This window comes from Macaca mulatta, chromosome 16 (genome assembly GCF_049350105.2).
Source record: "Macaca mulatta isolate MMU2019108-1 chromosome 16, T2T-MMU8v2.0, whole genome shotgun sequence".
Lineage (NCBI taxonomy): Eukaryota > Metazoa > Chordata > Mammalia > Primates > Cercopithecidae > Macaca > Macaca mulatta.
This window is the reverse complement of record NC_133421.1, coordinates 85,088,315-85,111,926: the sequence shown is the minus strand read 5'-3', so window position 1 is coordinate 85,111,926 and position 23,612 is coordinate 85,088,315. Positions and strand designations below refer to the sequence as shown.

At 45.2% G+C, this 23,612-nt stretch overlaps 3 protein-coding genes and 2 long non-coding RNA genes across 19 annotated transcripts in view; 2 read left to right on the top strand and 3 right to left on the bottom strand.

Annotated features, from left to right (window-relative positions):
- TMEM94 (transmembrane protein 94) overlaps positions 1–1,888 on the bottom strand; it is an 89,148-nt gene extending 87,260 nt beyond the window's left edge. For all 10 annotated transcript variants that reach the window (XM_028835520.2, XM_077968728.1, XM_077968715.1 and 7 more), the window contains exon 1: positions 1,666–1,888. The gene's annotated coding sequence lies outside the window, so the exon portion shown is untranslated. The remainder of the gene's footprint in view (positions 1–1,665) is intronic.
- Positions 1–11,164, bottom strand: part of LOC144335937 (uncharacterized) — a 28,662-nt gene extending 17,498 nt beyond the window's left edge. The window contains exons 1-2 of one of the 2 annotated variants that reach the window (XM_077972759.1): positions 11,090–11,164; positions 1,865–3,260 (exon numbers count right to left, since the gene is read on the bottom strand). In XM_077972759.1, the coding sequence (XP_077828885.1) occupies positions 1,865–2,720 (856 nt within the window). In that variant the 5' untranslated portion in view covers positions 2,721–3,260; positions 11,090–11,164. Of the gene's footprint in view, positions 1–809; positions 3,261–11,089 lie in introns of those variants that run through there. The other variant, XM_077972760.1, reaches the window with a different exon arrangement.
- The window catches only part of GRB2 (growth factor receptor bound protein 2), an 88,128-nt gene continuing 66,624 nt past the window's right edge, over positions 2,109–23,612 (top strand). For 2 of the 5 annotated variants that reach the window (XM_077972772.1, XM_015120312.3), the window contains exons 1-2: positions 2,109–2,290; positions 16,077–16,291. In XM_077972772.1, the coding sequence (XP_077828898.1) occupies positions 16,214–16,291 (78 nt within the window). In that variant the 5' untranslated portion in view covers positions 2,109–2,290; positions 16,077–16,213. Of the gene's footprint in view, positions 2,291–6,889; positions 7,018–7,129; positions 7,421–16,076; positions 16,292–23,612 lie in introns of all 5 variants that reach the window. The other 3 variants (XM_077972769.1, XM_077972771.1, XM_028836787.2) reach the window with 3 other exon arrangements.
- Positions 14,448–15,825, bottom strand: LOC114673190 (uncharacterized). The gene is made up of 2 exons (XR_003723878.2): positions 15,510–15,825; positions 14,448–14,535 (listed from the first exon to the last, which is right to left on the bottom strand). It is a non-coding gene; the product is annotated as an uncharacterized LOC114673190 (long non-coding RNA).
- The window catches only part of LOC144335948 (uncharacterized), a 50,203-nt gene continuing 47,862 nt past the window's right edge, over positions 21,272–23,612 (top strand). The window contains exon 1 of the long non-coding RNA XR_013407267.1: positions 21,272–21,712. This is a non-coding gene — a long non-coding RNA (uncharacterized LOC144335948). The remainder of the gene's footprint in view (positions 21,713–23,612) is intronic.

Sequence of the window (23,612 nt, the reverse complement as noted above, 5' to 3'; positions counted from 1 at the left end):
CCCAGGCCCACTCAAAACAAAAAACTGCAACTCTTCCCTCACGTCTTCCTCTCTGCTTAGCAGCCAAGTCCCTCCCTTCCATTTCTATTTTTTTCTGGCTGCTATTTTAGAACAAAGTGGCATAGTGGGGGAAAAAAACATGGATTTTAGAACAAGACAGGCCTTAGTCCAAATCTTAGGTCTACTATATTTTGGTTTCCTTGGGTAAATTACTAACCTCGCTAAGGCTTAGTTTCCAAGTCTATAAAATGGGCATATTGCCCACCCTGTGGAGGTGCTATGATTTAAGTATGCATCAAGTGGTAAATAGAGGGTCCTTTTGTTATTTTCACCTCATATCAGACATCTCCTGCTCACAAACTTTCAGAGGTTGCCCATCACTTGACTATGACACCTGAGTTATAGATTTTGCATTTTGGCCCTCTCTCTCATTACTCTTCCCCCCAGTTCCTGGGCTCAGACTAATCAAAAACATTGGTTGATGGCCAGGAGTGGTGGCTCACACCTGTAATCCTAGCAGTTTGGGAGGCCGAGGCAGGTGGATCACTTGAGGTCAGGAGTCGTAGACCAGCCTGGCCAACATGGCGAAACCCCGTCTCTACTAAAAATACAAAAATTAGCCAGGTGTGGTGGTGGGCTGCTGTAATCTCAGTTACTTGAGAGGCTGAGATGGGAGAAGGTGGAGCTTGCAGTGAGCCAAGATTGCGTGCCATTGCACTCCAGCCTGGGCAACAAGAGCGAAACTCTGTCTCAAAAAAAAAAAAAGTGACTGATTCCATTACTCTTTCCTCTTTCCTCCCCGTTTTCACTTTGCCGTTCAAACCAAATCCTTCTTGATTAGTTCATCACCAAGTACTGGCTCCCTCCTCAGCCATCTCTGTGTAGTTCAGTGGCACTTGGGGCCAAACTACCTGTCTTACAGATTAGGCAACTCCAGATTACAAAGCACTGAAAGCAGGGGCTTTATCTGGTTGGCCTTTTACCCTCCAGAGCCCCTTGCACACACGTGATGCTCAATAAATACTTGGTGAAAGAACAATTCATTTTCTGTGTTTCAATGGGCTTGTTTTCTCTATAGAATCAGATGCTTGGTTATTCTCATCTCAGCGCTATTTTGTTGGCTTCCAGAAGGCACATTAACACTAGGTGTGTTCTGTTCTATCCTTTAATTGGAAGAGCTTTGGGAACTGAAAAACAAGAATTATTTCTCCAAGCCTCATCTTCTGCCACTCCCCCGTACTCACCGGCCTCATACAGGAATTGAACTACTTAGCACTGCACAGAACACGACTTTCTCTTTCACGCCTCCGTTCCTCTGTACTTAGCCTCTGTACTTACGTGCCATTCCCTTTCCCTGAAATGCCCTTACTCTGGCTTCTCTGCCTGGCAAATTCCTACTCATCCTCCAAGACTCAGCTCAGACATCGCCGCATCACGTCTGTGAAGGCTCTTCTGCAATGGGCAGTGTAGCAGTCCCTCCTCCATCCTTTTAGCTTCCTCAGCAACTCCAAATAATTATAACAGTACTTATGGCATTATTTGTTAATTTTTCTTCGACTTCCCTAGACAGTGAATTCCTTAAGGGCCAAGATTTCTGTTCTATACCCAGCACAGTGTTCAGTCTCTATTAGGCACACGATTCAATCAATGAGCAAACAAACTCACCAATCATTCCACACTGCAGAGTTTGTACGGACCGGATTCTCAAACACTTCAAGACCTGGTCCTCTATGTGGAGCGCTTCATGCTGGAAGATCTCTTCCTCCCCTCAGCCCTTATCCATCCAACTGCCTCGGTTTGGTAGAAGAGGAAAAGAAAGTGATTAGACGGGGGAAGAGTCCTTCAGGGCCAAGTTGTCATTTACCTGTTCTGGCACCGAGAGGGTTACGGCGACCCGGGGGCGGAGCCGTGCCAAGGCCACCTGCTGCAGGGCGGTCTGGCGCATGCGCCCTGGCAGCTAGCTGTCCCCACCTGTGGGGGCCCGGCCGAGAAGGAGCGCCTGCGCTCTGGGCCTTTTCCGCTGGGGGAAGTCTCGCGGGGGCGGAGCGGGGCGGGGCCTCGTGGAGAAGTTCTCGCGGGATACCGACGGGGAGCGGAAGCGAGGAGGCACTAGTGCTTCGGCGACCGGGCGGCTGCGGCGTCTGTGTCAGAGGCTGTGGCTGTGACTGTGTCTGTGGCGGTGACGGCGGCGGGAGCAAGCGCTGCCCTCGCGGAGCAGCCTCTGGGTCGCAGGCCGCTCGCAGCGTTGTGGAGGGGCGGGCCGGACGCTGAGCGGAGCAGCTGCGCCACGGTGAGTGCGGGAGGCTGCGCTCGGCGCGGCTCTGGTGCCTCTTCCTCACCGGTCTGCAGCGGGAGTGGGCCCCGGGGGAACCGGGACCGGCCCCGGGGTTCGGGTCGGGGCGGCGAGGCTCGGGACGTGGAGCGGAATCCCCGGGGCTCCGGACTCTACGTTTTCCCTTTTGGGGCGCTTCCTTCCTGGGGACCGTCCTCCTCCGGCTCTCGGCTCTGGGCAGTCCGGGAGTCCAGGGGAAGAGGTCGGGGCTCCCTGGCGAAGTCCCCTGCCTTCGTCGGGAGGGTTTGCACGGAAGATGCCCGGGAAGCCCAGGCGGGCAGAACGCCGGCTGAGTCAGTCCGCCCGAGCCCGGTGGCGGGGGACTTGGTGTGGGTTGCAGCTGTGGTGATTGATGTGCTTTCGACCTGCACGGCAACCACGTCACCATCTCTTGGCGTCTTTGGGCTTAATTTTGTGCGGGAATCTACCTTGGGGTAGAACGTTTGCTGCTGGAGCCGGGGGAGATACCTTTATTCTGACACTTAAAAAAAAAAAAACTATTTGAAAAATGTTTGTCAAGAAAAATTCAATAGCAGCAGGTTGGACTGCACCGAGGAAGGATTGCGGCGAGAGCGGGCGCTGGTAATTTTCATTTGCAGCGCGCCGCGCGCCGTCTCTGTGATTGTAAGCCACATGTGAGTTATGGCTTGTTTAGAAAGTTTTTCAAGGCTAGCTTCAAACGCTATGAAAGTGCGGTTTGCAGGGGACTGAAGTGCACTTGAGGTCTATCTCCTCTTGATGTTGTTTACTTTCAGAAATGTCAGACACATGAGAGAAATTAGCATTAGTCTCTTTTGACTTTCTTACCTCTCTTTCACTTAGTACTTCTCCAGTTATGTCCTTCCTTCTCTGCTTCTGTCCATTCCAATAGGGACACGAAATGCTTGTGTAATGCAAGTCATTTGTCCCTTCCTCCCCCCATCACCCCCTTTTTTTTTTTCTCTTATCTACTTCCCCTTCCTCCTTGTAGTCCCCACTCTGGCGTAATTTTCCGAGGTTTCTTCCCTTTCGTGCTGTTCGTTTTCTCTCATTTCAATATTACATCTTTTTTCTCGGGAAGAGACTCTCTTTCCTGCTTTCGTTCCTTTACTTTTGCGCGTTCCCTGCAGTCAGCCAGAAGGGTTGCTAGAGAGCTGTGGGAGGCTGAAGTCCCCTCTCTGAGAACAGGGAGGCTCAAAAGATTGAATTAATCCCTAAGAAATCAATCCTGCCACTAGGTCACAAGTGTGGTTTGCTTGTGTTATTTTTGTCTTTTAGTCTTTTTCTTTTAAGATTATGCTTTTGTGCCTGCTTATGCCTTCTTCTAGTATGTCTTTATAATAGTAAGGAAGATTGGGTCGGCTCAGGGCTTACGTGACTTTTTTTTTTTTTTTTTTTTTTTTTTTTTTTAAAGGCAGAGTTTCGCTCTGTCTAGGCTGGAGTGCAATGGTGTGATCTCGGCTCACTGCAACCTCCACCACCTGGGTTAAAGTGATTGTCCTGCCTCAGCCCCCTGAGTAGCTGGGATCATAGGCGCTCACCACCACACCCAGCTAATTTTGTATTTTTAGTAGAGATGGGGGTTTCACTATGTTGTCCAGGCTGGTCCTGAACTCCCGACCTCAGGTGATCCACCTGCCTTGGCCTCCCAAAGTGTTGGGATTACAGGCGTGGGTCACTGCGCCTGGCCAGAGTTAATTCTTATAATCAGCTTTCTCCTACTAAACACAAGCATTTATTTATTTATTTATTTATTTTATTTTATTTTATTTTATTTTATTTTATTTATTTATTTATTTTTTTTGAGATGGAGTCTCGCTCTGTCGCCCAGGCTGGAGTGCAGTGGCTGGATCTCAGCTCACTGCAAGCTCCGCCTCCCGGGTTTACGCCATTCTCCTGCCTCAGCCTCCCGAGTAGCTGGGACTACAGGCGCCTGCCACCTCGCCCGGCTAAGTTTTTGTATTTTTAGTAGAGACGGGGTTTCAGTGTGTTAGCCAGGATGGTCTCGATCTCCTGACCTCGTGATCCGCCCGTCTCGGCCTCCCAAAGTGCTGGGATTACAGGCTTGAGCCACCGCGCCCGGCCTTAATTTTATTTTTTTGAGACGGAGTCTTGCTCTGTCGCCCAGGCTGGAGTGCAGTGGTGCTATTTCGGCTCACTGCAGCCTCCACCTCCTGGGTTCAAGCGATTATCCTGCGTCACCCTCCCGAGTAGCTGGGATTACAGGTGCTCGCCACCAAGCCCGGCTAGTTTTTGTATTTTGGTACAGACAGAGTTTCACCATGTTGGCCGGGCTGGTCTCGAACTCCTGACCTCAAGTGATCTGCCCACCTCAGCCTTGGGATTACAGACGTGAGCCACTGTGCCCTGCATAAACTCAAACATTTAAATGTTTGAGGCACTTTACTCCGTCAGCAAGTTACTCAGATTTGAGGGGCTTGCTGGGTTTTAAATACTACTGGTTGATGGTACTTAGAGATTCTTCTCAGTAATTGCTGTTATCACGTCGCATGTTGTGCATCAGAGTTCTAATTATTACACATACAACAGAAGAGGAATGGATTTTGGAGAAATGAAGTGGTACAGAATAGAGAGTCACCATGCCCTCCGGAGAGAAATTAATACTTGCTTAATTCAGAGGAACTGTCCACCATTACTGAACGGCTTTTGAAAGTCTTTTTTTTTTTTTTTTTTTTTTTTTTTTTTTTTGGTCAAAGTTGCCTTTTTCCTAGTGGTACCAAGTGAATATGCATTATTTTCTTTTTTTTTTTTTTGAGACGGAGTCTTGCTCAGTCGCCCAGGCTGGACTGCAGTGGCGCCATCTTGGCTTACTGCAAGCTCCGCCTCCCGGGTTCACGCCATTCTCCTGCCTCAGCCTCCCAAGTAGCTGGGAATACAGGCGCCCGCCCCTACGCCCGGCTAATTTTTGCATTTTTAGTAGAGACGGGGTTTCACCGTGTTAGCCAGGATGGTCTCGATCTCCTGACCTCGTGATCCGCCCGCCTCGGCCTCCCAAAGTGCTAGGATTACAGGCGTGAGCCACTGCGCCGGTGCATTATTTTCTTTCTTTTTCTTTTTTTTTTTTTTTTTTGAGACGGAGTCTCACTCTGTCACCCAGGCTGGAGTGCAGTGGCCGGATCTCAGCTCACTGCAAGCTCCGCCTCCCGGGTTTACGCCATTCTCCGGCCTCAGCCTCCCGAGTAGCTGGGACTACAGGCGCCTGCCACCTCGCCCGGCTAGTTTTTTGTATTTCTTAATAGAGACGGGGTTTCACCGTGTTAGCCAGGATGGTCTCGATCTCCTGACCTCGTGATCCGCCCGTCTCGGCCTCCCAAAGTGCTGGGATTACAGGCTTGAGCCACCGCGCCCGGCCTCTTTTTTTTTTTTTTTTTTTTGAGACAGATTCTCGCTCTTGTTGCCCAGGCTGGAGTGCAATGGCACGATCTTGGGTCGCCGCAACTTCCACCTCCTGGGTTCAAGCAATTCTCCTGCCTCAGCCTCCCAAGTAGCTGGGATTACAGACATGCGCCACCACGCCTGGCTAATTGTGTATTTTTAGTAGAGATAGGATTTCTCCATGTTGGTCAGGCCGGTCTCGAACTCCCGACCTCAGGTGATCCATTCACCTCAGCCTCCCAAAGTGCTGGGATTACAGGTGTGAGCCACCGCACCCTGCCAGTATGCATTATTTTCATTTCATGCAAGGACATTGTAGTGCATTATCTGGAATGCAAATTTTAAAATCTGGTTAAGGCATCCTTATGGTATAGCAATGATGTAAAATTTAGTATCCATAAAAATCACTGGGGGATCTTTTTAAAATTAGGTTCTGGTAGAACTCCAGGATGTACCCCACAGTGAATCAGTCTCTGAATGGGCAGATTTTGATACAGATGGTCTAAGGATCAAAACTGTTGTTACCGAATGTAGCCATAAATAATAAGACCGCTGTGTGGTTTTAAGTTATTCAAGCTAAAATTACATTTTTCTGTGTGTACACAAAGTGAGTATTTAGAATAGCCTAATGGAATGAGTGACTATAACCATGATTCATTTTTACATGTGTAAATTTTTTAGCATTCTTAGTACTGTGATGTAGAGTGATTTAACTTGAAATTTATACTTAATAGGGTCATTAATTTGCCTACCAGAGAATTCTTCTGAGTCTGTAGACTCAGACTACAGATTTTCCAACTTTACAGTGGTGTGAAAGCAATAGCACTCAGTAAAAACTGTACTTCTAGTATCCATATAACTGTTTTGTTTTTCACTCTCAGTACAGTAGTCAGTAAAGTACAGGAGATATTCATCACTTTGTTATAGAATGGGCTTTGTGTTAGATGATTTTGCTCAACTGTAGGCTGATGTGTTTGGAGCACTTTTTTTTTTTTTTTTTTTTTTTTTTTTTGAGACAGAGTCTTGCTCTGTCGCTCAGGCTGGAGTGCAGTGGCCGGATCTAGGCTCACTGCAAGCTCCGCCTCCCGGATTTACGCCATTCTCCTGCCTCAGCCTCTCGAGTAGCTGGGACCACAGGCGCCAGCCACCTCGCCCGGCTAGTTTTTTTGTATTTTTTCCTAGAGACGGGGTTTCACCGTGTTAGCCGGATGGTCTCGATCTCCTGACCTCGTGATCCGCCCGTCTCAGCCTCCCAAAGTGCTGGGATTACAGACTTGAGCCACCGCGCCCGGCCTTGGAGCACATTTAAGGTAAGGTAGGCTAGGCTAAGCTATGGTGTTTGGTAGGTTAGGTGTATTAAAATGCATTTTCAGTGTTAACGATATTTTCTTTTCTTTCTTTTTTTTTTTTTTTTTGAGACAGAGTCTCGCTCTGTCGCCCAGGCCTGAGTGCAGTGGCCGGATCTCAGCTCACTGCAAGCTCCGCCTGCCGGGTTTACACCATTCTCCTGCCTCAGCCTCCCGAGTAGCTGGGACCACAGGCGCCCGCCATCTTGCCCGGTTAGTTTTTTGTATTTTTTAGTAGAGACGGGGTTTCACCGTGTTAGCCAGGCTAGTCTTGATCTCCTGACCTCGTGATCCGCCCGTCTCGGCCTCCCAAAGTGCTGGGATTACAGGCTTGAGCCACCGCACCCGGCGTTGGAGCACATTTAAGGTAAGATAGGCTAGACTAAGTATGGTGTTTGGTAGGTTAGGTGTATTAAAATGCATTTTCAGTGTTAACGATATTTTCTTTTCTTTCTTTCTTTCTTTTTTTTTTTTTTTTGAGACAGAGTCTTGCTCTGTCGCCCAGGCTGGAGTGCAGTGGCCGGATCTCGGCTCACTGCAAGCTCCGCCTTCCGGGTTTACGCCATTCTCCTGCCTCAGCCTCCCGAGTAGCTGGGACCACAGGCGCCCGCCATCTTGCCTGGCTAGTTTTTTGTATTTTTCAGTAGAGACGTGGTTTCACCGTGTTAGCCAGGATAGTCTCGATCTCCTGATCTCGTGATCCGCCCGTCTCGGCCTCCCAAAGTGCTGGGATTACAGGCTTGAGCCACCGCGCCCGGCGATATTTTCAATTTATGATGGCTTCATCAGGATATCTGCCTATGCAGATGGACGCTCCAGATTTACTTTAGAACATGTAGGCTAGTATTTGAAAATACTAGTTAATATAGTATAGTATATTAAATAATAATAAATAATAACTAGTACTGAGAATAATATAAACTAGACTGAAAATACTAGTTAAGGTCTCTAGCTTATACGAGATTATGATAATAAAATCATCACAGCCCACACTATAGTGGATAATTAGTTAGCTCAGTCTTTTGGAGAGAGCCAGAGACTTCTGCCAAGCAGTTTACAACCATTATCTCTTTTAATTATCAAAATGACTTTATAAGATAGTTGCTGCTATTATTCCCGTTTTCCAGTTGAGGGATACTAGGGATTACAGAATGTGAGTTATTTCTCCAGTGTCCCCTCATTAGTAAGTGGAAAAGTTACATTTGAATCCAAGTCTAACTCCAGAGCGTCAGTAAACTTTTTGGTTTGTGTTCTAACTACAGAAGTAACATATGCGTATTGTAAGAATAATGAAAATACAATTGAGGTGTATCATGCAGAAAGTAAAAGTGTTCTGTGATCTGGCTAGCAGAGATAAGCATTGTTAGCCTCTTTTTTTAAGCACATACTGATATATTATTTTGCCTTACAGAAATAGGATAAACTATAATTTTTCTGCAGCTTTAAAAATTTGAGGAGAATGGCTTGAACCTAGGAGGTAGAGGTTGCTTTGAGCAGAGATCACACCACTGCACTCTAGCCTGGGTGACAGAGCAAGACTCCAGTCTCAAAAAAAAAACAAACCAAAATCGATAACATATCATGGTGTTTATGTAGATACTCCATACACAAGCTCATGGATATTGATCAAGGGTGTGTGTGTATATGTGTATGTTGCACATTGTGTTTTGTCTCATTGTTTCAGTGAGATGAATCTGGGAAGTGGAACTGCTTGGTCAAGAAGATGTATTGGTCGGGCACAGTGGCTCATGCCTGTCACCCCAGAACTTTGGGAGGCTGAGGTGGGCGGATCACTTCGGGTTGGAGACCAGGCTGACCAACATGGTGAAACCTCATCTCTATTTGAAAATACAAACATTAAAAACACATACACACACAAAAAAAGAAAATACAGAAATTATGTGGTGGTGACACACCTGGAATCCCATCTACTTGGGAGGCTGAGGCAGGAGAATCGCTTGAACCCAGGAGGCGGAGGTTGCAGTGAGATGAGATCATGCCACTGCATTCCAGCCTGGGCAACAGAGCGAGACACTGTCCTAAAAGAAAAAAGGGGCCGGGCGCGATGGCTCAAGCCTGTAATCCCAGCACTTTGGGAGGCCGAGACGGGCGGATCACGAGGTCAGGAGATCGAGACCATCCTGGTTAATACGGTGAAACCCCGTCTCTACTAAAAAGTACAAAAAACTAGCCGGGCGAGGTGGCGGGCGCCTGTAGTCCCAGCTACTTGGGAGGCTGAGGCAGGAGAATGGCCTGAACCCGGGAGGCGGAGCTTGCAGTGAGCTGAGATCCGGCCACTGCACTCCAGCCTGGGCGACAGAGCGAGACTCCGTCTCAAAACAAAAACAAAAACAAAAACAAAAAACAAAAGAAAAAAGGGAGCATGAGGCCGAGTATGGTGGTATACATGTAATCCCAGCACTTTGAGAGGCCAAGGCCAGTGGATCACCTGAAGTCAGGAGTTCGAGATCAGCCTAGCCAACATAGCAAAAGCCCGTCTCTACTAACAATACAAAAATTAGTCAGGCATGGTGGTGTACGCCTACAGTCTCAACTACTTGGGAGGCTGAGGCAGGGGAATTGCTGGAACTCAGGAGGCAGAGATTGCAGTGAGCTGAGATTGTGCCATGGCACTCCAGCCTGGGTGACAGAGCGAGATTCCATCTCTAAAAAAGGAGTATGTATTTACAAAAATTAGCCAGGTGTGGTGGCACACACCTGTAGTCGCAGCTCCTTGGGAAGCTGAGGTGGGAGGATGGCATGAGCCTGGGAGGTCAAGGCTGCAGTGAGCCAAGATGGCACCCACCACACTCTAGACTGGGTGACAGAGCAAGACCCTGTCTCAAAAAAAGGGTATGTACGAATATTTGAAAATTGTTGGTCAGGGCCGGGCACGGTGGCTCATGCCTGTAATCCCAGCACTTTGGGAGGCCAAGGCGGGCGGATCACAAGGTCAGGAGATCAAGACCATACCGGCTAACACGGTGAAACCACATCTCTACTAAAAATACCAAAAAAATTACCCGGACCTTTAGTGGCAGGCACCTGTAGTCCCAGCTACTCGGGAGGCTAAGGCAGAAGAATGGCGGGAACCTGGGAGGTGGAGCTTGCAGTGAGCCAAGATCGCGTCACTACACTCCAGCCTGGGCGACAGAGCGAGACTCTGTCTCAAAAAATAAATAAATAAATAAATTGTTGGTCGGGCATGGTGGCTCATGCCTGTAATCCCAGCACTTTGGGAGGCCAAGGCGAGTGGATCACAAGGTCAGGAGTTTAAGACCAGCCTGACAAGCATGGTGAAACCCCGTCTCTACTAAAAATACAAAAGTTAGCCGATTGTGGTTGTGGGGGCCTGTAATCCCAGCTACTCAGGAGGCTGAGGCAGGAGAATGGCTTGAACCTGGGAGATGGAGGTTGCGGTGAGCCAAGATCACGCCACTGCATTCCAGCCTGGGTGACAAAGTGAGACACTGTCTCAAAAAAAAAAAAAAAAATTGTCAAAGCCAGGTGTGGTGGCTCACACCTGGAATCCCAGATCCCAGCACTTGGGGAGGCTGAGATGGGGAGGATCACTTGAGGCCAGGAGTTTGAGATCAGCTTGGGCAACATGGTGAGACCCAGTCACTACAAAAAAAAAAAATGAGCCAGGCATGGTGGTGTGCACATGTACTTGGGAGGCTAAGGCAGGAGGATGGCTTGAGCCAAGAAGTTTGAGGCTGAAATGAACCATGATTGCACCACTGCACTTCAGCCTGGGCAATAGAGCGAGACTCTGTCTCAAATAATATAAGTAAATAGGCCGGGCACAGTGGCTTATGCCTGTAATCTCAGCACTTTGGGAGGGTGAGATGGGTGAATCACCTGAGGTTAGGAGTTCAAGACCAGCCTGGGCAACATGGCGAAACCCTGTCTCTACTAAAAATACAAAAATTAGCTGGTCATGGTTGCAGGCACTTGTAATCCCAGCTACTTGGGAGGCTGAGGCAGGAGAATTGCTTGAACCCAGGATGTGGAGGTTGCAGTGAGCAGAGATCACACCACTGAACTCCAGCCTGGAGGATAGAGCAAGACTGTGTCTCTGAAAAAGAAATAAATAAAAATAAATAAAAATTGTCAATAGATTACCAAATAACTCACCAAAAAGATTGAGCTGAGCTCATTAATTCCTTGCTGTAGTGTGGGTTCTGTGGTGATTTTATTGTTATAATATAACACCAGGCCACATTGTCAGTAACTTCTCAAAATGTTGGATGAATGGACACCTGGTAGGGTAAAAAGTCTGCCTGGTGCGGTGGCTCATACCTGTAATCCCAGCACTTTGGGAGGCCAAGGCAGGCAGATCTGTTGAACTTAGGCGTTTGAGACCAGCCTGGGCAGCATAGGGAGACCCTGTCTCTACAAAAAGAATGAGCAGGGTGTGGTGGCTGGTGTCTGTAGTCCCCACTAAGGAGGCTGAGGTGGGAGGATCCCTTGAGCCCAGGAGGTGGAGGTTGCAGTGAGCCAAGATCACACCACTGCACTCCAGCCTTTGCTGCAGAGTGAGACCCTGTCTGAAAAAATAAAGTCTGTTTACTCAAAGTATTGCAGATTGGATATTATAAATCTTTTTAAAATTTGCCAATTAGTATATGAGTATATGAAAGAACTCTGTTTTAATTTGCATTTCTTTTCGTATGTTTTAAGTAGAGTAACATTTTAAATTTCTTTTGAAGGCTGGGCGCAGTGGCTCATGCCTATAATCCCAGCACTTTGGGAGGCTGAGGTGGGAGTTTGAGACCAGCCTGGCCAACATGGCGAAACCCAATCTCTACTAAAAATACCAAAATTAGCCAGGCATGGTGGTGCACACCTGTAGTCCCAGCTACTTGGAAGGCTGAGGCAGGAGAATTGCTTGAGCCTGGGAGGCAGAGGTTGCAGTGAGCTGAGATCGTGACACTGCAGTCCAGCCTGGGCGACAGCTAGATGCTGTCTCAAAAAAATAAATAAATAAAAATAAATAAATTTATTTTGAGTCATTATTACATGTCAGGCTCTATCCAAAGCATTTAATGTATATTATCTATGTTGTCTAATTTAATCCTCAGTGGCTCTCATATGGTAGATATTATTCTCATTCTACAGATGAGAAAACTGGAACTTGTTTCACAACTTTGCCCAAAACTGTAGCTGTAAGTGTGAGGGGCCTGCCTCTAGACACCATGAAGATGCAACACTAAGCTATACTGGACTGGGGTCATGTATTTTATTTTCTGTGAATTTGGGGAAGAAGAGAGTTAAATGGAAGAAAGAAAAAAAACTTACAAATACTTTTAGGATAGTAGTTTTTTGGATACAGTTGGTATTGTTTGAAATGAATGATTAAAACTGTACTTCTTAAAATTCACTGCTTGGGATGGGCTGGTAATAGTTTTGAGGTTACTCTCATTAGGCTTCAGTGTATAGTACACTACACCCCATTTTCTTGGGAAATGAACAGCAACATCTACTCTGTTAAAATCATTATACATTGTGTCTGCTTTCAGATTTCTTCCTTTTAGTAATTAGTGTTGTGTATGTGTTAGAATTTTTTTCTGTCTTTACTGAAACACACCCTTTGGAATTCCTTTAGCGAATACACTCTTTTGGGTGGATAACCTAATAAGCTTTCCTCTTCGAGTTTTCAGTTTTTTAACTCAGCACAGCCTTGGAAGTAGGGATTTAATTTTCTGTCAAGCTCTGCATCTCACAAAGCAATAGTTACTCAAAACACGATTTTCAAGAAGGTTATTCTTTTTAAGCTTTCAGCAGATGAGTTGAGTAGCAGTAGGAAAGCAGTTATGGAGAACTGTCTTGATTTTTTGGTGCTGCTATTGAATAACATTGCAGCTGTCTTAAATCCTGAATGACACAGAAGCTTATGGCTGGTCTTACTACATAGCACCTTGATAGTGACAGGGCTTTTTGTTTCTATCTGATTTGTTTTTCAAAAATAAAGCTCCTTATTTTTTTCCTATCATTTTAAGTATTCTTCAGCTTCCTATCACTAATACGTAGTCTCAGCAATAGAGACCAGTTAAAATAAACAGGCTGAGGAAAATGTTGATAGCATGTAGGAGAGATTTTGGAGCATTTGTTAAAAGTAAACATAGGGCTGGGCATGGTGGCTCACTCTCCCTTGTAACCCCAGCACTTTGGGAGGCCGAGGCAGGCAGATTGCTTGAGGCCAGGAGTTTGAGACCAGCCTGGGTCTTAAAAGGTAGATATTATTCTCGTTTTACATATGAGAAAACCGGAGCTTGTTTCAAAAGTTTGCCCAAAATTGTAGCTGTTAGTGTGAGGGGCCTGCCTCTAGAGACCATGCAAATTCAACACTAAGCTATACTGGACTGGTCTCACATAGTGAGACCCTGTCTCTACAAAAAGTAGAAAAAGTAGCCGGGCATAGTGGCCCACACCTGTAGGTCCAGCTACTTGGGAAGCGGAGGCGTGAGGATTGCTTGAGCCAAGGAGTAAGCCATGACATGCCACTGCACTTGGGCCTGGACAACAGAGCAAGACCCCGTCTCAAAAAAAAAAAAAGAAAAGAAAAAGTAAAAGTAGATACACAAGGAACTAGCCAAGTAAAAAATAGAACACTAAGCAGTTACTAATGCTGGGGAAAATTGAAGGATTGTACAAAAAAGTATCATTGGGTCAGGCATAGCCACTGATGCCTGTAATCCCAGCACCTGGGGAGGCCAAGGTGGGCGGATCACTTGAGGCGCCAGGAGTTCAATACCAGCCTAGCCAACATGGCGAAACCCCGTCTCTACTAAAAATATCAAAAGTAGCCAGGCTTGTTGGCATGTGCCTGTAGTCCCAGCTACAGGCCAAGGTAGGAGGATCGCTTGAACCTGGGAGGTGGAGGTTGCAATGAGCCGAGATTATGCCACTGCACTCCAGCCTGGGCAATCTTAGACTCTATCTCAAAAAAAAAAAAGTATGATTGGTTTTAGTGCATTATTTAAATTATCAGTGAGTAGTATATCATGATATACTACTGATTAAACCAGAATATGTGATATTATTGGTATAGGGCAGGGGGAAACTAAATCTTCACCTTGCAGACAATAGATAATGGCTGGAATAAACTAAGAAAGCAGTAAAAGCACATTCTTTAGAAATACTGTATCCATTTTGTGCATTGACCACAAGATTAAAAAACAGAAAAATACTCTAAATACAAAGAGAAAGCAAAAAACAAAATTGAGAGTGATCGCCTGTGGGTGTTGGTAGGGAGCTGCTCTTTTTCATAAGCCTTTTAAAACTCTTACTTTTAAAATTATGTACATGGGTTAGTTTGATCAAAATAACTACAGAGAGTGTAAGTGAAGGGCATTTAAGGATACACAAAAATAAATACTCTCTCAGATCAACCTCTGCATTTTTTAATATTTGCTGGGATTCTTTCTTTACTTCCCCTGTTACAGCCAGCGGCGCCACATGCAAGATCTTAGGTATGGCCTGAAGGAATAAACGTTGATTTGGTTTATTAGTTACCTGCAGCAGAATGTTTGGCTTTCAGAATTTGACTGAAGGACTCATTATCAGACGATTTATTTTCTTTTTGATAATACTTATCTCGGTCTAATCTTAATATTCCCCACTGGCTCACTACTTGGTCCATTTGCAGCTATGCTTGATTAGTGCCCCAATTGTCAACTTTAGAACAAAGGAATAATAATCACTTGTGCCCCTCAAATGAGCTACTAGGTCATAATTATCCAAGAAAGGTGTCACTATAAATAATCTGTCCCAGTTCTGTTGTTTTCTGCTTTTTAGCAAGTATGAAAACAGTGACCGAGCTAACCAGAACAAGGCTTTATTTTTCTTTAGTTATCCACAGATCTAGGTTGTGTCCTATATTCATGGCTGGAGACGCTTCACTACACCAGTGATTGTACTACTGCCAGTTCATCATCACCTGATACAGTATCTCAGGGTTCTCACAGAATCTTTTACCTGCAACATGCAGTTTGCATCAGTTTTATACTCTGCTTGCTCTAAGAAGCTGTGTGCAAGGTGACTGAGAGAGAGACTTCACTTTAACTTTCTTTGGGCACCATCTCCCTGCACTTTCTTTCCCAAACAAGATAGTTGGCAGCTCAGATTCTGAAAAAGGGATTCCTTTCAAGTGTAGATTAGGACTTCAGCTCTGCTCCTTAGGTTAGTTAGAAATAATGTGGAGCTATTTCTGGAGTGCTGAGCCTTGGTCATTTATTTCATTCCTGGTGGGGACCCCAGAGTGTTGGGGATCTGCAGGGGAAAGAGCCTTATGCAAGAGCGTCATCCCCACTATTTCCACCGTATGCGGCTCGGAGCTGTGATCTTTCTCTGGTTACCTGAACTTGGCGATCACAACATGGGAGTGCTGGGGGAAAGCCGCCAGTGCTTGTAGCAGTAAATGGATTGAAAAAGCAGTTCCTATGTTTACTTACTCCTGCTCTCCTGGGAGCAGACCATGGTTTAGTTTCGAGATGAGTGCACCAGCTCGAGACCAAAGAGTCTTGCTTTGCTTGCTCTTGACTGTGGAATAGGGAAGCCAGCATTCTCAGAAGACCAGAAGGGAAGGTGGGGGGAAGGGAGGGAGACAGGCCTGTTTAACCGAGAAGAGACAGGTGCCATCCCCAGGGTGAGGCCTTCCTTTCAGTGGACCGTATTTGGTGCTGGAGAAGAGCCTGTGAGGAGTGAAGGAGGAAAGGCGGAGACTGAGCGGGACTCCAGCCGGTTCCTGCACGCAGTGCACACCCAGCGGAAAGGAAGAGGAAGTGTGTTCAGGAATAGCTCAGGCAGCTGTGCCATTGGCCGACAGGCCTGTCAGTCGCCTGGGGGCTGAGGCTGAAAAGAGGAAGAAGTGGGGGGGGGGGCCGTTGCCTGGAAGGGAGGGAGGAGGGCTGAGCCAGGCCGAGCCAGGGGGCGTGGGGGCTGGGACAGCAGGCCGATTGGCAGGGCGGGGTTGCCTTCAATCCTGGCCACTTCTCTTAATCGTCCCTCTCCTGCTTCAGGGTGGCATTGTGTGTCCCAGAGTGCCGGAGCGAGTCCCAGAAGAGAGGCGAGGCTAAGCCCAGAGCGCTGGGTTGCTTCAGCAGGGAAGACTCCCTTCCCCCTGCTTCAGGCTGCTGAGCACTGAGCAGCGCTCAGAATGGAAGCCATCGCCAAATATGACTTCAAAGCTACTGCAGACGACGAGCTGAGCTTCAAAAGGGGGGACATCCTCAAGGTAAGTGCTGATGCCGAGCACAATGCTGAGATCGCTTTCCTTGTGCTCACTCACCTTCTTTCGCCCTGATTACACACAAAGAAGCTGTGTTTTTCATTGTAGACTTTCAACATTTACCATCATATTTGATCTGGAGAGCTTGAGATAGATGCTGAGTAGAATATTAAATATGACTTAAGTGAGTTGGTGTGATGTGTGGTCTTTAACTGCCTTTGTGTGAATGCTTCAAGTATTTGTTTGTCTGTTGATACTGGTAATATTTCAAGTAAAGTCAAAATAGTGTGATTGTAGAAAGGAAGTATATGAGTAGATTGATTTGCCCTGTAGAGTTTTTATTTTAAAAATAGCATTTTTTAAAAAGACCTAGACTTGAAGTATTTATGTAAAAGCATTCAGTTAGTCTTATATAGCCAAAAGATTTTGCTTTCTAGAATATGATTTTGGTAGGTTAGAAATTAATTTTCCCAATTTAGAGAGGTTGTTAGAAGTGCATACCAAAACTCATTAAAGAACCTCAGTGTATTTTTATTCTTTGTGAAAAAACAAATGGAGTTCAAAATAATAAGGTGCAACCTGCTATTGTACAAGTCAGATTTCCACTTTCTTAAAAGAAACTTGAGGAGCAATTACCCCATATTAAACTCTAATTGCACGAAAACAAACCTGCTGACAGTTTAAAAATCAGCTTCTATACCGTGTGCAGCTTATTTTGAGCCCCACTATTTATGTGAGGATTTGCTCTCCCCCAGCACATGTTAATTATGTTGTTTACCCAATTGACGGGAGCAGTTTGCCCTTTTGGATGTGTAATTTATTTTAACGAGGATGAGTGTTATCAAAGAGTATGTTAATTTTAAAGGAGGAAAGTCTGAAGCTTAATGTTTGAGTGTTTCCTGTGTCTCAAGTTTTGACATTTTTCCTTCAGAGCCTTAGACTGATTGTTGGAATTTGCTACCTCATTTGTTTACTACTCCTGAATGAAATTCTTAGAGTTTTGTAAAGAGAAAGCAAGTGGAGATGTAGAAATACAGTTCTTTATAAAAGGACATGCAGTTTTTTTACTTTTAAGTTATGTGGACTTATTGATAGTCTATTTTGCCCTCATTGCCCCAAGTGTAGAGTTCTACTCTGAAGTTAACTGCCCAGGAATTTCTTAATGTTAGAAACATAGGTTGAGCCTCATAGAAGGTGATGCTGCAGAGCCGGTTAAAGAGAAGAAAGCTCTGTGTCTGTGTGTTCATTTCAAAGCTGTGTTTGTGGCTTTTCGGGGATATTCTCAAAGTCAGCACTCAATTGTCAGGAAGCAGAAGGAACCAGCTCTAGGTTTCTATTTTCTTGGACTAGAGAAAATATGCCCAGCTAGAGATCAGGGCAAAGTTAACTTAGACTACAAAATTGCTCAGTTTTCATTGGTGTATGGGAGAGGAAATTTGATGTTTCTGTGGGTGATTACTGTTTTCCGCAGATAACCTACTTGTGATGGTATAAGACAGGCTACTCAAATGCCGCCATTTATAACCTGTACAAAAACCCTTTTGGGCCAGTATTTTTTGTTTGTGATATAAACTTAGATTTCATAAGTTTATCTTAGAAACTTGAACCTAGAAGGCTGGTAGTTCATATTTTTCTCCAAATCTGTCCCATTGCACATTAAGCACTGAAGCAACAAATTAAAACAAAACTAGGGACATGCGGTCAATTTTTAATAATTTTTTTTTTTTTTTTTTTTGAGACAGACTCTCGCTCTGTCACCCAGGCTGGAGTGTGGTGGTAAGATCTGGGCTCACTGCAGGCTTCACCTCCCAGGTTCACACCATTCTCCTGCCTCAGCCTCCCGAGTAGCTGGGACTACAGGCGCCTGCCACCACGCCCAGCTAATTTTTTGTATTTTTAGTGGAGACGGGGTTTCTCTGTGTTAGCCAGGATGGTCTCCTGACCATCTCCAGACCGTCTCCAGGATGGTCTCCTGACCTCGTGATCTGCCGTCCTCAGCCTCCCAGAGTGCTGGGATTACAGGCGTGAGCCACCGCACCCAGCCTCTTTTTAAGAATTTTTAAACAAGAACTTTCCCTGATTTCTGTCTTTGAAGTTTGTCCTAGACCTAGACCATGAACATTTTATAAATTCTTTAACTTAAATTAGTAAACTCAGGAACAAGTGTAAAAACCTTCTCTCCCATCCTTTTATTAGGGAAGAAGATACTGTTTAACGATCCCTCAGAAATTTTTATTATGGAGGAGAAAGTAAATCAGAATATTCATGTTCACTTTCAGATTTTCTTTGAGGAGACAGAAAAATACATATATGTGGTTCTTTTCAATTTGGTAGATAACTGAGATATGAAGTCATAATGCCATTATTGCTTTTGAACTGTGGCCATTAGCTGTTTGTTGGTAATGTTGTGGCTTTACTCCAAAAGAAAAAAAAAAGAGTGACGATACAGTAGTTGCCCTTTGTCTCATAACTGTGTGAAATGGCTGGGTGAAGAGGAGGAACATGCTTTCTTAAAAGCTATTAGTTAAAAAAACAGAGTTTTTCTCATTTGATTCTTCCTTTGGATAGCTTTGATTTGGTAAGTCTTGAGGGTATTAATTGTAAGCCAAAACATGTTTTAAAAGTTGCTGGAATAGCATTGACCAATTTAACTTTCATTGAAATAGGCATATATATGCATGCCTCTCTTGATAAAGGAGATGTGCATATGGATATTGAATAAGTTTCATTTCAAGATAATGAAATAGAAAGGCACTTAGCCTTCACCCTCTGACTATAGTTCAGAAGGATCACATCTTCTCGTGTCTTGGAGTTCCTGGTTAACTTTTAGTTAAAAATGGTGACTCCTTTCCTCCAGCACACCCCTTCCCTACTTTCTGTCTACACATTGACCTGTTACTGTCCTGAGAAAAAGAGGAAAAAATAAAAGCATTTTCCTAAAATAGAGTTGAATGGTTCAATATGTCTGCCTTTGTTTCTCTGTCTTACAAAAGCTTGTGTTTTTCTTGGCTGGGGGAGGGAGAGGACACTGAGATGTAAAATAGAAGGAATTGCCCTTCCTCTGTAGGTTTCAGGCCTGGTGTGGTTGGAATAAATCAGAATTCCTCCCACCATTGTAGGGCAGACTTGAGACAGTCCCGGAGGTTCTCCACTGACAAGACCCCTAAATAGTCTACACTAGAGCACATAAAACTGGATGAGCTTACCTAGGAGCTGCAGCTGCCATTTAGGGGCTTATGTATACTTACTTCAAATTGTGTTGCATAGGAATTAAGAGACCATTTTGAGCTCTCAAATCTGTGCTCATTCCGTTCTAGAGCCAGCTTCTTGCTTCCTTCAACTCTAGTGGAGAGCCAGCCCTGGGTCATCTAGTTGTATTCTACCTTCTCTGGCACTAACTACCTTTACTAGTTTCTTATACTACTTTAAAAACAGGTCTTGAGTTCACATTGAGATCTTCAAACCATCCTCTGTCTTGGTAGCACTGCCTGGCCTATTTCAGTGTCACACTCACTAAGCATCTCTTGAGCCAGATACTGGGATAAGTTGCTTTGAGAGTTGGGAGAGAAATATAAGATGTTCTTAGTCCCTTCAGAAGCTCCAAAGTCTCAAGAGAACTGAGATTAATATGTGAAACTGTACAAGATGGTATATAAAAATTTTTTTAGAAAAGGGAACGATCTTTTAAAATTTCTTAAGTTAGATTTACTATTTTACAGATGAGGAAATGGTGGCCCATAGAGTTAAATGATCTATCCAAGATCACACAACTGTCATTCTTAGTAGTGATTTGTAGTAGTGATTCTTAGGAGTATTTGATGGTATGCACACTGTAACTGCTAGAGTCATTCAGGAAAGATGAGACTGGCAAGCGCTGACATCAGTCAGGTGTGTGCAGAGTTGTGACTTGAACTGAACCTTGTAAGGAGAACAAGACGTGTAGGTTAAGAGAAGGAGCACATTTCAAGGGAGACAGAAGTTGTGCTTGTTGTGTTTGAGATAGGAAGGCTGGAATAAGAATCTAGACTGACAAAGTGGAAAATAAGGTAGAGTTGGAGCGAGGTAAGAAAAGCCTAGTTAAGAGTTTGATCTGGTCCTTAAGAAGCTTCGGAAGGTTTTTAGCGATGAAGAGCGTTGTCTGTGTGTAAAGAATTGCAAGGGGGCAAGTCTGGGATCCCAAGCCTGGATGGTGTCAAGTAATCTCTATCAACCTGGGATACTAGAAATGAAGGAGGGGAGTGGTTTGAAAGATACTGAAAGGAAAAATCACAGGATTTCTGCCTGTCAGATAGAGGCATTTGAGTAAGTCTCCTAAGAAAGAAATGCCCTTTGATTATGATCCTCAATGGAGAAGATCAGTGAAGAGCCAAACCCTAGTTTGCTTGGTTAGAGTTTTCACAAGTTGTAAGTCCTGTGTTTCAGTGCACAAGTCCCATTTCAGGGGTTCTAATTACCTAATCTAAATAAAAAACCAGGTATGCTAGTACAAGCCTGAAGGCCCCACCTGCTCATGAAGCTGAGAGAGGAAGATGGCTTGAGCCCAGGAGTTGGAGCCCAACCTGGGCAACAAAGCGAGACCCCATCTCCAAATTAAAAAAAAAAAAAGAAAAGAAAAAAGGAGGTTCCCCCCACCCACTATTTTAAAGTCCTAGTATCAGTATGCTCTGTAGAAGCATTAATTTTTTTCTCCCAAAGTGCTGGAATTACAGGTGTGAGCCATTGTACCCAGCCTTTGCCTTTTGGTAAGAATTCTTATCAATCTTGTTGACTGAACCAGAATATTGCATTTAATCTTTAAGAAGGAGATTAGTTTGTGGCCAGGTGCGGTGGCTCATGCCTGAATCCCAACACTTTGGGGAGGCCGAGGCGCATGGATCATTTAAGGTCAGTAGTTCGAGACCAGCCTGGCCAACATGGTGAAACTCTGTCTCTACTAAAAATACAAAAAACAGCTGGGCCCGGTGGTGTGGGTGCATACCTGTAATCCCAGCTACTCAGGAGGGTGAGGCAGGAGAATCACTTGAACCTGGGATGTGGAGGTTGCAGTGACCTAAGATTGTGCCACTGCGCTCCAGCCTGGGCAACTGAGAGAGACTCCATCTCAAAAAAACAAACAAACAGAAAAAGGAAGGGGGCAGTTTGTTGTTTGAGTGTTCTTAAAGCAAATAATCTGCTTGCTTTTTATTATATTCATTTTGTCAGCTGAATCGTCTATTTCCACATAGGTGCTGAGAATGAACTTTCAGTTCCTATATAAATAAGACTCTTTGGGAGACTGGCTGAAGAGGATTCTTCCCCCTGGTTGGAAAAGGAAATGAGTAAGGAAATGTAGTATTCCTTCAGAATCTTTCAGTTTCACCTCTAAACCATATGGTTGAATAGCTAGTAAGTTGTTGGGGTTTTTTTGTGTTTTTTTTTTTTGGCGAAGTCTTGCTCTGTCGCCCAGGCTGGAGTGCAATCGCGCAATCTCGGCTCACTACAGCCTTTACCTCCTGGGTTCAAGCGATTGTCCTGTCTCAGCCTCCCGAGTAGGTGGGATTATAGGCGCCTGCTACCACACCTGGCTAATGTTTTGTGTTTTTAGTAGAGATGTGGTTTCACAATGTTGGCCAGGCTGGTCTTAAACTCCTGACCTCAAGTGATCCACCCGCCTTGGCCTCCCAAAGTGCTGGGATTACAGGTGTGAGCCACCAGGCCCGGCCTACTAAGTTATAGGTTATTCCTAATCTTGAGTCCTGAAAGATTGGCTTTTTTTTTTTTTTTTTTTTTTTAAAGACAGTCTCCCTCTGTCACCAAGGCTAGAATGCAGTGGTGCCGTCATAGCTCACTGCAACCTCGGTCTCCCAGGCTCAAGCGATCCTCCCACCTCAGCCTATAGCTGGGACTACAAGCGTGTGCTACCACACCCTGCTAATTTTTGTACTTTTAGTAGAGATGGGTTTCACCAGGTTGGCCAGGTTGGTCTCGAACTCCTAGCCTCAAAATATCCACCCGCCTTGGCTAGGATTACAGGCTTGAGTCACCATGCTGGGTGAGATTGGCATTCTTTTTTTTTTTTTTTTTTTTTTTTGAGACTGAGTCTGGCTCTGTCGCCCAGGCTGGAGTGCAGTGGCCGGATCTCAGCTCACTGCAAGCTCCGCCTCCCGGGTTTACGCCATTCTCCTGCCTCAGCCTCCGGAGTAGCTGGGACCACAGGCGCCCGCCACCTCACCCGGCTAGTTTTTTGTATTTTTTAGTAGAGACGGGGTTTCACCGTGTTAGCCAGGATGGTCTCGATCTCCTGACCTTGTGATCCGCCCGTCTCAGCCTCCCAAAGTGCTGGGATTACAGGCTTGAGCCACCGCGCCCGGCTGAGATTGGCATTCTTAACCCCATTTTATGGGTGCAGAAACAGGCTCAAAGCTTAAGAAACTTGCTCAGATTCACACATCTGGCAAGTGACAGAGATGGAGTCTGATCTTAGAACTTGCTGTGGTGTACCCGTCACAATACATGGATACCCCTCTTAACTGTCCCAGTATTAGCAAACTAGAAAGGTTAGGGTATCAGTAGTCTTGCTTTGTTCAACTGCCCGGCATTGCTTCCATGAGTGATTTATTGGACTTCCTGTCTAGACTAAGTTTGTCATTTTGTATGTCAGATTACCAGATATGACAAAGATTGACCCCATCCTCTGTTGACTGCAGTGTGAAGAAATGGGTACCACCATCCCATGTCTCTGGAGATTTTTACCAATGTTGTCTTTCTCACTGGTGGCTTGGTAATAGGTATCAGAACATAAAATGATCCAGCAATTATAATTTTAAGAATTTGTTCTGAGGCTGAGCACAGTGGCTCATGCCTATAATCCCAGCACTTTGGGAGGCCAAAGCAGGCAGATCACTTGAGGTCAGAGTTTGAGACCAGCCCGGCCAACATGGTGAAATCCCGTCTCTACTAAAAATACAAAAATTAGCCGGTCGTGGTGATGTTTGCCTCTAGTCCCAAGTACTCAGGAGGCTAAGGCATGAGAATCGCTTGAACTCGGGAGGCAGAGGTTACAGTGAGCCAAGATCACGCCACTTGACTCCAGCCTGGGCTACAGAGTCTCCAAAAAAATAAAAAGAATTTATTCTAAGAACCTCTTAAACAAGTTTTTTAAAGATGAAGACATAAGGATGTTTATTTCAATTATCTATGTGCCACCTAGAAAAAATTTTTTCTGCCAATACTATCAATTGTAAGATGCATTTTAGAGATGTTAAGACATGTAAAAGTGGCATGCATCTTCCAGTTGATGACATTGCCATACTAGACAAAAAACAAAACCAATTAGTGGGGTTTACAG